At 42.0% G+C, this 12,675-nt stretch overlaps 1 protein-coding gene and 1 pseudogene across 1 annotated transcript; both read right to left on the bottom strand.

Annotated features, from left to right (window-relative positions):
• Positions 1-2,093: 2,093 nt before the first annotated feature.
• On the bottom strand, positions 2,094-5,987 carry LOC104018471 (molybdopterin synthase catalytic subunit-like; annotated as a pseudogene).
• A 1,147-nt stretch (positions 5,988-7,134) lies between these two features.
• On the bottom strand, positions 7,135-10,787 carry LOC148054129 (molybdopterin synthase sulfur carrier subunit-like). Its single transcript, XM_087770909.1, has 3 exons — positions 10,658-10,787; positions 10,159-10,281; positions 7,135-7,260 (listed from the first exon to the last, which is right to left on the bottom strand). The coding sequence occupies exons 1-3, from the start codon at positions 10,667-10,669 to the stop codon at positions 7,135-7,137; spliced, it is 261 nt and encodes an 86-aa protein (XP_087627035.1). The 5' UTR covers positions 10,670-10,787.
• Between the last annotated feature and the right edge of the window lie 1,888 nt (positions 10,788-12,675).

The following is a 12,675-nucleotide window of genomic DNA, read 5'->3' as shown; positions in this document are numbered from 1 at the left end:
CTGGAGAAATCTTCCAGGAGACTGCACTAGTGCCTCTCTAGTGCTGCAACACAGTGAATCCACAGGAATTGCCCCGATCATAGGGCACCAAGTACAATTTAACTGTTCTAAATACCACTGGTTTTCTGTATCAAAGCACAGCACCAGTATGAAAGCACTGCATAGGTTTTACTTCATTCATAAACCATCCACCACAAGGCAAATTAGGCATTTATTTTTGCGAAATTAATACACTAATTAGTTGCATGGTAACAGCAAACATGAACATGGAAAAATGAACACCAAAAATGTGAAACAGTTTGCATGTTAGTTTTTTTTTTCTCTAAAAACAAAAAGAATTATTTGACAGAGGAAGTGATCTGTACTCAGGTTTCTGTACAATTCCCAGTAAAAATGACATTCAAATAGTAGAGGGCTTCTCTCTAACCTCCAAAGCAAAGGAAAATTCAACCTTGAACTTGCTCCGTTCTGTCTAGATAACAGGGCCCACGTGGTTTGGAGGCTACATACGTGTATGCGCACAAGGAGCAGCTGCTGTCCTGCAGAGCAAGGACTTGCTCACTTCCATTGAGGAAAGTGCATCCGTAAGCTAATGAGCACAGTTTAACCATGCTTCTGCTTGAAGTTGTGTGTTTCACTGGGTTTTACTTAAGCTGGATACAGTAACCATCACTAAGTATTAAAATTGATTGAGATCACTGGGAAAGAGATCATTGCCTAATTTTCTGGTTTTATTTTGTGCAGCTAGCAGCTGTTTGTAGATTTTTTTTTTTTTTACTGCAGACACAATGAAATGGATTATACAGCTGAGGCTTAAGTGTTGTGTGATGTAACGATATACAAGCTTGAGCAAATAATTTTACTTCTCTTTACCTCATTTCTCTTCCTTTATATCCATCTTGTCTACATTGATAACGAGCACTAGATAAAATTGCCTCTCAGCATGAATAAAAATGCCATACACAATGGGACTTTGAACTTTTAACACCTAAACACTATCATGGCACAGAACAATAATATAAATGCAATTATCTTACTCAGATGAGCAGCCCATTGTTTCCAGTGGAAGCACAGGCATGCTATGTCAGTCTTTTTAGCTAAGTTTCAAAACAGTAACAAAAGAAAAACTGTATTAAAATCATAAATGTGAATATAAATACATATATAAACTGCAAAAAGTTCAATAGATGCACTTTCCTTTGGAAAAATTAATCCATTTTGATGACTTTGAATCCTAACCTGTCTAAAGTCAAACTACTAAAGCAAATTAAAGTTATTCTTATAGTTGCCTTTTTGTAATAATAGCCTCCTTTTTTTTCCTGCAGCACCATACAATTACACAGCCAAAAAAGCTCCTTCAGTATTGATGATGTCTATACATCATTAAGTAGTTACAGGTTTGCGTGTTATTGCTAATCCAAGTTTGTTGCTGGTAGAATATTAGATCTAACTTTGAATCAAGGTCTGTCCATATTTTTTTAAATGTAATGGACTTGTAATATCAGCTGCACAGTAAAAATGTTTCTGTGAGACACAGCTACTGGAAAGTAACCACTAATAAAAAGTTAATAACTCTGGGGTATAGTTTATATTTTCTTCTCTGTCTGTACCAAAATGTTTAATCTACTTCAAGTAGCTTTCATGTTACAAGAATGTCAAAATAGCATAAAGCTTGCAAACTGATTCTGCATTCATATAAAATTAAACTCAGGATTTTAAGGTTAAAAAAAAAATTCCAATTGTCCTGTTGTGACCTCCCATGCAGACAGTGAACACAGACTAGCAATATAAAGGCATTAAAGCAGTATATATCACAGAGGACTAAATACCTTGCAACCAAGAATTTTAGGGAAGATTGTTTTAAAAACTGACTCCATATTAAAAAGCACAAAGTGATGATTTCAAAGGAGAGTCAAGAACACTTAAAAACCCTACTTATTAATTAGGACTGAATGAAATGAATGAGTAAATTGTTCAAATTGAAATGACTATTACAACTGCTTAAAAACATATAGATTCTCTGTAAAAACAACTCAAAGCTAAACCACTATGCTCATTAGGAACAGTACCACTTTATTTTAAAAAGAGCACAGTTATTTTTCTGAATTTGCCCCAAAGCATTCCTTGTTTTCTTTCCAAGAATATTCGTCCTCATAAATCTCCTGGAAATATAAACAAAGAATGGGAAATATTGTGGGAATCTGCTACATACAGCCACAAGCCAGGCCAAACAACTCAACAGCCATCCTGCTGTTATTTACTGATCACAACAGGACTACACAGCACTTAGCTGGCAAACAGAAAAGAGGACAGCATCCTTAGAACATACCAACTTACATATGGGAAGATCCTGAACCTTGGGCTGAACCCCATTAAATTTAGAAGGGCCCATCTATGCTGAAGTCACTTCAGGAGAGATCTAGAAGAAATTATGTAAAAGCTGTAGAGTACGCAGCACTCTTATCTGAAATACTGCCCTTTTTACATGTTGCTATGTTAACCTACTGTACCATTATATTTAGGAATGAGAGTATTTAAGTGTATATAAACTGTCAATATTAAAAAAATTAAAATTACAACAATACCCAAAATACAGTAAGTATTACATCTTCAGGACAGACTGGACTACCCAGCAGCAGTCTAGTCCTAAGCAGCAAATTTAGCAGGACTCTGAGCCCCTGACTATTCTTTCTGAGACCACAGAACTCCAGTCTCCTGAAAGAGGTATTAGAAAAGTGGAGCAATGCAGAGAACATCACTGTTACCACATGCCAAGTTTTGCCTGGGAGAGAAGGCAGAGGTAATGCTCATTACTTGCATGCAACACTTGTTATGCAATGAGACTCTTTCTAGACCCGAGCTGGTCTCTCCACACATTGTTGTGTGCCCATACTAGCTTTGGGACCTCTGCACATCCCTTCATTGTGTGCTGTTGCTTAATGCTTTGTGCTTTCTCAAGGCCACATAGATGAGGGGAAAACAGAAAGACAAGAAATGCCACTTTTACTTGCAAACTGCAACACTGTCCAAAGCAGAGCTGACTCAAGGCTCTTCCACAAGCCTGTGCAGAACTGAATTTTTGCCACCCAAAAGAGGAGAGCTCAGGGCTCCTTCATTTTGACCCCAGGGTACAGGCAAGGGAGGGCCTCCCAGGTGCCCTACCTGCCACAGATGGGCCTGGCTGCATTAGAGGAAACTCACTGGTGCTAAACATTGTCATCCCGTCAGGAACAACTGCTGCTTGTAATGCTTCAGCTCCTTCCCTTAAGAGCAGCAGCAGCCTCCAGCCCAGTTGTCTAAGACTCTGGCACAGGCCTAGAACCAAATTTGTCCCAAACCAACCTTTTTCCATATTGGAACGGACGCTTTTAAGGTGTTGATGCAGTACATTACAGCTTCAAGGGAATCTGCTCTGTGTGGAGAGGAGACTGAAATAATTACACTTGCTTCAGTTATTGGAACCACACTAGGGAGAGAAGAGGAACAACAGCAGCTTTAGCTAATGCTTAACATCAAGAGCACCCAAAAGTTGTGGCCATGTCACGTCAGTATTCTGGCCACACGCTCTCCTGACTCATTCATACTGAGCAAGTGTCAAGCCATGTCTAAAAGATTATACACTTTTTAAAAGAAAAAAACCACAACCAAAATCAGTACCAGATGTGAAAATTCCATGCTTTAGAATAAAAACACCCACCAGCCATAGGCTTTTTTCTTCTTTTTTTTTTTTTAAATAAAGTCTATGGAATTAAGAGGAGAAAATTGCTAACTTGCAACAATGCATAGGAAACTCACTGGAAGCTGGCTTAATAATGAACAATAACAAGTCAGGAATGGCCAATTCTTATCTGAAAACCTGAGAAGTCATCTCAGTTTGCACAAGAATTTGTGAAAGAAGAAGTTAAGTGCCTCAAAACTATGCAGATTTTGCAATGAAACTTAAATTTTGACAAATTCTGATTTCAAATGATGAAGTTTTTCCTGTTTAGTGCGTTGTTTTTTCCAAACTTAGTTAATAGAAGTAGCACAAGGTTTTGTTTTGCTCCTCACAAGTGTAGTATTCCCAAAAGCTGCCTCCCAACCCCCCCTCTATAGTAAGACTCCTCTGGCAAACAGCTCAGAGGAAAAAAATCTAAGCTTAAGTGCTTTGAGCTGCCCTTGAGAGAATTGCTCTCTCTGTTGACTATAGAGGAAATCTAAGGAAACTAGCCCTCAGAGCTAATATTACCCTTTGCGATCACCTTCTAAGTTCCTTCTGCTGAGAGAAAAGGAAACAAGCATTTGCAACACACACTGCAAATCCTGCTAGCTTCAGTGAGAAATCTGATGAACGGTGAAGGGTCAAGAGTATGTCAGACACTAGTATTCCATGTTTTAAACCCACCAGAAAACGCTTATCCAAGGCTCAAGGAACAACAGGAGGTTCTCCTACAAGCATGGCTGGCAATTACCATGCCTCTCCCCCTCCCCATAGTCTAAGCTTTCAGGTTCCCTATTGCATAATTTGACTTAAATCTGACAATAAGAAACCAACATTCTGTGGCACCTCAATGGAAGAGAGAAGAAAAAACCCAAGTGGTGCCAACTTCATGTCTTGAAAAAAAAGGCAAAAAATCAACAGCATCCCCTTCCCAGCAATGAGATATCAATCCCTTCTCCCCACTTTCAAACCATCACACCAGCATCAAGGTTCCTGCAGTCTAAATATGGATTCCAGCAAATACTACCAAAACACACGTTTTGAAAAAGACTATTTCTGAAACTTAGCTGTGCAGCAAGAGCTTGATCCTGCAGCCAGCTTTACTGCATTACAGTTTATATAGACTCCTGAACATCCTGCAACTATATAAGCACAACCATGCACCAGACAAGGATTAATATACCACTTGCAGAAGGATGTGGTCTGGCCATACATACCCAAGTCTATGGTGCACTGCAATATGTTTGACTGATGGCCATTTCTGTCTAACGTATCTGCAGATTTTCTTTATTTCGGTCTCTGCCATTGAAGTATACACTTCATACGCTAAGTGAATCACTTCTTTCCCTTCAAAATTATTTCTCATAGTACCTAAACACAAAGAAGTTACTAACCAAAAGCACCGATAAATACTGAGTAAAACCCAGGATCTCCCACTACGGCCAAGGTCAGCACTGTGCAAACGTAAATGACCTCCCCTAATCATGGCTGTGTAAAGAGATTCTTTGAACAAGAGAAATCTATAATATACAAGGAAGAATTTAGCCTACAGATTACACGAGTCTGCAATCTGTAATGCCCAAGGCTGAGACATCTTCTGTGGTAACTTCTAAGGTGCTATTATTGCATTTGCCCATGCAACGTTTAAGTGCTCAGTATTTAGGAGCCCAGTGGCACTAAAGTTTGAGTACAAAGGGGTTTCAAGATCTGTACCATGTACGTTAAGCAACAGGACAGAGCCATCAGCCTTGACCAGCCCATGAATAAAATTGTACTTTGCTTTCAACCGAGGTCTGAGTTGCAGCAGCTTTCATACAGGTGTGGACCTGTGGCTTGCATAGCCACAACATCCCACTTCCCACCTTGAATAAGCTGTGTCCAAGGGGATGGGAAAATAGCTCCCAAGCAGTCCTGTACTCCAGAGCTGTTGTTCTGTTCAGCCCTAGGATAGCCACACCAGCAGGGAAGCTTCTCACCACTTTGTCCCAATGCAACTGTTTAAGAGCATGGTCTTATTCTAAATAATTCAGAATGTTTTCTAAACGTCCTGGGTTCAGTCCAGGAATTTATTTATTTGAGAAGCACGAGTTTGGGGTGTGGACAATCTAGGTTGCATTTATTAGACTATTAACACACCCAGAGATCCAGCTCAGAAACATTAACCTCACCAATGAACAGAGACACTGCCCCACAGTATGGTGAAACGACCAGCTCTGACTTCATCTATAGAGAGCTTTTCAGACTTGAGCTGGATAAAATCTTTTGGCACATCTTTGTTTACACCCATAGCTCGCTAGAAAGGCTGAAACCTAACAGACTCTGTTGTTGGTTTTGGCGATACTAGCATTTGCCAACTGCCTTTTATTCAGTGCTGATGCCCCAATTTATTCAGAAAACATGCACCATCTACTTACCCCAAGAGACCAGTCTCCATGGCAAATTCACTTCTCAGCAGACTTGCTGAGAGAATATTCAGCTGCAAATATCAAGTGATGACCTGGTTTTTAATGCATACGGGTTCCTTCCTGGTAGGAAAGTCTGGTCCAGTAGGATGAAACTAGAACTAGTGCAAGGCCCCAGTTTAACAGTACAATCAACCAGCATGGACCACTGTGCTAGTAAATCTGTGGTAAGATTGTCAGCTCCTCCTCCCTATCTTATCCTGAAATCAAACACAGTTTAAAACAGAGATTTCTGATAAACACAGATTAGGGTTTTAACCCTAAAGTTTAATATGCTCTCCAGGACATTCAGGTCTGTTTCAGTGACACAGGAGACACTTCTAATTTCTCTGAATAGAAACCAGTCATCAGTTCATCTAAGAATGAGAAGGAAAAGAAGTATTTTGAGGAGCAGCAATGGAATAAGCTGCAGTAAATACATGCACTGGCACTTGAAAGCATGTAAAGAAATGAAGCTATTCTAAGGACACCTGTTCCTTTGACAGCAAGAAAAAAAAATATATTTTTTTTTTTTAAGCAGCAGTCAATTCTTTTTCCTGTATCATCTTTTCTGTTAAAAAGTGGCAGGAGGTTTTTCATTATTATCTTATTTAGGCAAGCTGGATATCTACTGACAGCCAGAAACAACTACTAAAGAATAACAAGACCTAAAACCCAAATTCAAAACAATGCCTGACCTCTCTGGCAATTTTTTTCCATTTACTACATATGTGTTAATCATTTATTAGTGTACCAGCTTATAGTTTTTGGTCAGCACAATGGTTCTCTCCAGCAGGAAACACAAGTTATGCTCTCTCAAAAGAGTACTGGGGGTGGAGGGAAAGAACTGCAATCACATCTCTGAACCTAAACAACAACAAAAAAAAGATTACGGGAAGATTATACAGAATCCACGAGATATTTTAGCACAGGATGGCACTTCATAGGAAACTAAGCAAGAAGTGATACCTCCTTAACAGAGCTTGGACAGATTCAGCCTCCACTAATTGGTGGGATGATAGCAACCTTGTCTCCAGGCTGCAGGACCAGGAGTTGATCTCCAAGAAGCACATAGTCCTGCTGAACAGCAAAAAACACTTGATCCTGGATGACAACAAGGAGGATTGGCAGGAGCACAAAGGTTTCTAAATAGAGTGTTTGCATCTAACCATGAGATTTCATTAAACAACAAACTGGTGCACAGTCTAGGGCAGCTGAGGTAAATACCACTGAGACTTACTCAACTCTGCTTCCAATATACTTTCAAAATTATGACAAACATCCACCTCCCACTCTTTGATTTTCTTGTTGCAGCTAAGGAGAAACCAACTCAGTATAATTTTCAGAAGTCAGGAATTGGATTTGTCATAGGCCTTTATAAACTACATCAGAACCAACCAATGTATACCCACTTTAAAAGCTTCTAACAAAGTAGTAAGTAACTCAAGAGGATACCAACTATCCAATTTGAGATTAGAAGGAAATGTTCCCCTGATTCAGTCTGGCTGGGCTGGACAGCAATTTTCTTACACAGCAAGAAGTGTTGTGGGATGCTGTTTGTGAGATCTCATGAAGATTTGGTGGTCAAAGAGTTGCTCTTGTTGTATAACCTCACAGTTTGAGGCTTTGGGTCTTTTGTACTTAATAGGTCTGAAATTTGCTATTGATAAGGAGTGGCAACAGAGCTAAGAGAGCAGATATGGTTTTCTGGCAGACCTTCTATATATTGTTTTGGTCTTCACATCTGTGAGATGTTGTTGTGAGAGTCCACAGCTCTGGATACCACAAGGCAGGGAGTCGCTTTCACGACTAAGTGCAATCACACAGTGAGTATGAGGGCAACACCAGTAAGACAGCAGAAAAAGAATGCCAACATTTTACTTTAGAAGATGCAGGCATGATAACTGTTATTGTTTGAGACTACAAAATCTAGCACAGACAGTGGAGAGCTGTATTGCCTAGAAATAAGCAAGCGCACCAAAAGGGTACAAGTAAAAATCATTTTATTTCCTACCAGCCAGATAGACAAAAGCAGGCAAGGCACAGGCTGAGCAAAACACAGTAGCACAGACTCAGAGGGCAGACTGAAGGGAGGGACTGTATGAAAGTAAAGCAAGTGACTGAGGAAATGAGCGCAACTATGGAACTGAAGCGCCCATTAGAAGGATGGTTTCTAATTAATGTCACTTGCAAGTTAATTCATTGGGGAAAATGGGTGGAACAGAAGAGCATTGTCAAGTATGCTCAAGCTGCAGTTTGAATATCCATTAGCAATGTGAATGGAAATCTGCGGTCAGTGCCCTACAATTATGTTGAGTTTTTCCAGAAAAGCTAGGAACAGAAGCATTTTCCAAGGGAGTTGCTGTGAAGTAACTGCACATACAATATCATAGAATCATTAAGGTTGGAAAAGACCCTTAAGATCATTGAGTCCAACCGTTAACCCAGCACTGCCAAGTCCACCACTAAACCATGTCCTCGAGCACCACGTCTATCCATTCTTTAAATACCTCCAGGGATGGAGACTCAACCACTGCCCTGGGAAGCCTGTTCCAATGCCTGACAGCCCTTTGGGTGAAGAAGTTTTTCCTAATATCCAACCTAAACTTCCCCTGGCGCAGCTTGAGGCCGTTCCCTCTCGTCCTATCACTAGTTACTAGGGAGAAGAGACTGACCCCCACCTCGCTACAACCTCCTTTCAGGCAGTTGTAGAGGTCTCCCCTCAGCCTCCTCTTCTCCAGACTAAACAACCCCAGCTCCCTCAGCCGCTCCTCACAAGACTTGTGCTCCAGACCCTTCACCAACTTCATTGCCCTCCTCTGGACACACTCCAGCACCTCCAAGTCATCATCCATAAAAGGACAAAGTTGAGAAACTATGGCAAAGTAACCAAAGGTGCTGCTGCTTCTGACTCTGAATAATAGGCTGCAAAGTAAAATATAGTCATTCCTTACTGCCTCCTCCCCCAAAACACACTTGGTCTCATTCTGTGTGAGGAAAAGGCCCCTGGTCTAACATTTGGTTAGAGCTTCTCATTTGGAAACAGCTGCCATTGCTAAATAGTTGGGTTTTTTTCATAGCCTTTGAGAGTAGGTCTAATAAAGAATGGTGGTACCTAAAGGAAGACTTTGGTGCTAAAGTCCAGTGCAGCACTCCAGTGCAGCACTAAATCCTGAAGACCTCAATCTCTGTTATGCCTTTTTTTTTTTTTTTCCCAAACAGTGTTTGACCTTTGTTAATCAGACTCATTCTTGACAACACTGAGCACATTCCCTCACCTGAGGGGGACCTTCTGCTGACACCCCCAAAGAGCACCAGTGCTGCAGGGGTCCTTAAAGCGCACACCTAGCACGCTCTCAGGACCAGACCCTATAAAACACAACCAACAATGCTTTTTTTTTTTTTTTTTTTCAAAGCAGAGGAGGTTGAAAGTGGCTAAGCCTATTTCCTGTGTAAGGGTTGAGTAGCTGGAACCCATAGCAGGGCTTCTGTTCCCTTCTTGACCTGCCTTCCAGAGGGTGCCATAAGCTCAGACTAACGGCTAACAGCCTAGTTAGTTAATGGTTAACAGTATAGTGATCAGAAACACCTGCATGTTATCATGAATTTCTTATTTATTGCCCTGGCTATGCTAGATCCCTTCTTGACACATCTTGTGTTCTCCACAGGTACTAACACAGCTCAGGTGTTCTGTTTTCACATGCAGCGGAGTTACCACACTGTGGCCCTCCTAGACAATGGGCCACATATCTTAAATTACCCCTCATACCCAACTTTTGGGTACATTTATTGGACCTAGTCTTTCCTAGCATATACATAAAGCTATAGTATTTGCAATTGGCCAAAACACAAAATGCTCACTGCAGGTTACAAGAACAAGGTAAATTCACTGTTTTTATGGTACCAAAGTACCAATACATGTTCCAGCTCAACTATAAACACTGAATTTTTATTTCTTTACAAAAAAAAAAAAGCCATGTTAAACTTTGTGCACCTCAGCAGTAACTTTCCCAAATACCTTGGATGAATCTTAACAATCTTCTCCCAGAGCTGCAGAGAGGTGATCTGCTGTGGCACCAAGAGGGTCTCAGAGCACAGCCCTGCCAGCTCCGTGCTCCTGGTGAAATACTGCACGGTGACCTGCTCGAGGAACAAACACCGTTCAGGGGAGCAGGGGCCTGCTGAAGAAAACCCGCTATTGCACATTAACTTCTCGAAAATAACAAAACAAACGAAACCAAAACAGCGTGAAGAAAAGCTTTCCCTGGCTTTTTTTTATGCCTACAAGCTCTGTCACGTTCCTCATGCTCTGGTTGTCAGGATGAGAGCCGGGGGAGGGGGCTGTAAGCCAGTGCGGATCCGTGCCCCACTCCAGCCGTCCAGGCCGTGCCCGCCGACCGCCAGCACCCCGCCGAGGAGAGGGACTGAGGGAGCCCCGCCACCCCGAGACCCGCCTCGCCTCTAACCGGAGGCCGCTCCCCACAGACGCCACCGAACCGGGAACAGCGGCACCTACCTGGCAGCGCATGGAGCCGCGGTCCCCGGGCGGGCTGTCCTCCACCGCGAGCTCCTGGCAGCGCCTGCGCCCGGACGAGAAGCGTCGGGCCCGGGCCGCCCCCTGCGGCCTGGGCCGGAAGCGTGGCACAGCCCCGCTCCGGGGCTGTCAGGCCTGACTGGGCCGGACCTAACGGTGTGGCGTAGCTCCGCTCCAGGGCCCTTCCCCCGCTGTGAAACCAGGTTTTAAGCACGGGTGGATAATGGAGGCGTGAGACGTCCCTCGGAGGTAGTAGGGGAGCAAGGGAGCATGGAGTAGGAGACCGTGGCTTTGCCCCCCAAACACAGCCTGTAATTTTGGGAACAAATTAAAAGGTAGATTTTCAAATAGGCTCAGTCCACGCAATGGATGGGGATTGCAAATGATTGCAGATGTTACGTGTCTACTGCCTTGCACACACTATACATCCACCACATATACACATATTAGGTATGCATAAAATGTAAAAGCCAAAGATCCATCAAAATGCTGATACAGGATTTCTGGGGTAGGTTCCGTTTTAGTGCAGAGATTGCTGTGGCATGACGTAACCTGTCTTCCCGTGGACAACTGTACGCCTTCAGCAATTGCCTGCATGGAAAAATAGCACCATGGAAGAATGCTAGTTAACTTCATGCAGTTTGGCACTGGGGAGAAGAGGAAAGCGGTGTGAGGTATGTGACAGGTGCTGCAGAGACACCTGCAGCAATTGTTCCGCAGGATACAACTGTGCCCTGAAACCACATTGTGGATGACCAAGGTTATTTCTGTGCTGTTTACCAGGCAACACTTGTAACCTCACAACAGCAAAACAGTAGCTTCTCCTGTCACGCTAACCAGAGAGAACTCTGGAATCGTTATCAGCAACATGGAGTTTGCAGTATGTAAATGAGCACTTGTGATTCTGGCAGGTAGTCAGGTGGAAAACATCCATCCTAGCTAGATGCAACACTGTCAGCAAAAAAAAAAATGCCCTCAAAAGAACTGCTACCCAGTCATTTCAAAGTTGAGAAGGGAACCAGACCTTTCTATGTAATAATTCTTGCCTCTGAGATACAAAGACAGGGGCAACGGCACAGTTTTCTACTGTGCAATGAAAGTTAAAGTGATAAAGTTTTTCAGAAAACGTGCAATAGAAATACGATTACTTCCATGGAGCATGTATTTTGTACCAGTTATCCAGTACACCGTGTCTTAATCCTCTGCTGCGAGGAACAAGTTATTTTTAAAAACTGTATTCTTTCGTTTGTGAATGATTAACTACTGTTACAAATTGAACTCTCCTCAAGACAGCATGTGTCAAATGAATAAAATGATTGTGGGGTTTTTTTTCTCTGGGCTGTGTAATTTTGGATCTATATATCTTAAATGAAATAGATTACTTTGACAAGGTGTGTATGACCCAGCCAGTAGCTAGCAAGTGGTTGGCACATTTTTCCAGTGCAAAAGATGTGCCACAGATATCTGTCCTTAGAGTCAAGTGGGTGAGTGCTGGGCTTAGCTGGAGCAAATTAGCCTCTCAGCCTAGAAAACAGTGAGCTCTCAAAGATTTATCCCTAGATTTAGGGTTGAATTTAGAGTTAGGTCCACTATGGAATAAGGAGAGAAGAGTTACTGCCAGCAAGTTTCTAGATTTTCTTTATTTGAGCTCCAACTAATGACTCACCTAAGCCAGTTCTTGAGTATTTTTCAAAGGATGGGTCAGTCTTCAGCCCTGTGTTGTGTGACTTAGTTAAAGGCAGAATTTGGGCCTAGAAGGAACAGGAATAGAGTAGGATTTGTGACTCTCATAATCAATTAATTGTGTTCTAGAACTGATAAAAAGAGATTAAAAGTTCTTAAGAAACCAAAGCAGGAATTAAGCTGAGGTGTAATATGAATGTCCAAAACAAAAATTCTCCCTAAATACTTCTTAATTCTGGAGGTCTTTTCTCCCAGGAACACCAGCCTCAGAAACAGAGCTGTGACTACTATGCTTCTTGGTTTGCAAGAATGAGTTT

The sequence above is a fragment of the Nipponia nippon genome, unplaced genomic scaffold (genome assembly GCF_047370975.1).
Source record: "Nipponia nippon isolate SJK-2023a ecotype South Korea unplaced genomic scaffold, ASM4737097v1 scaffold_34, whole genome shotgun sequence".
Lineage (NCBI taxonomy): Eukaryota > Metazoa > Chordata > Aves > Pelecaniformes > Threskiornithidae > Nipponia > Nipponia nippon.
The sequence above is the reverse complement of the archived record's forward strand: the minus strand, read 5'-3'. Positions and strand labels throughout refer to the sequence as shown.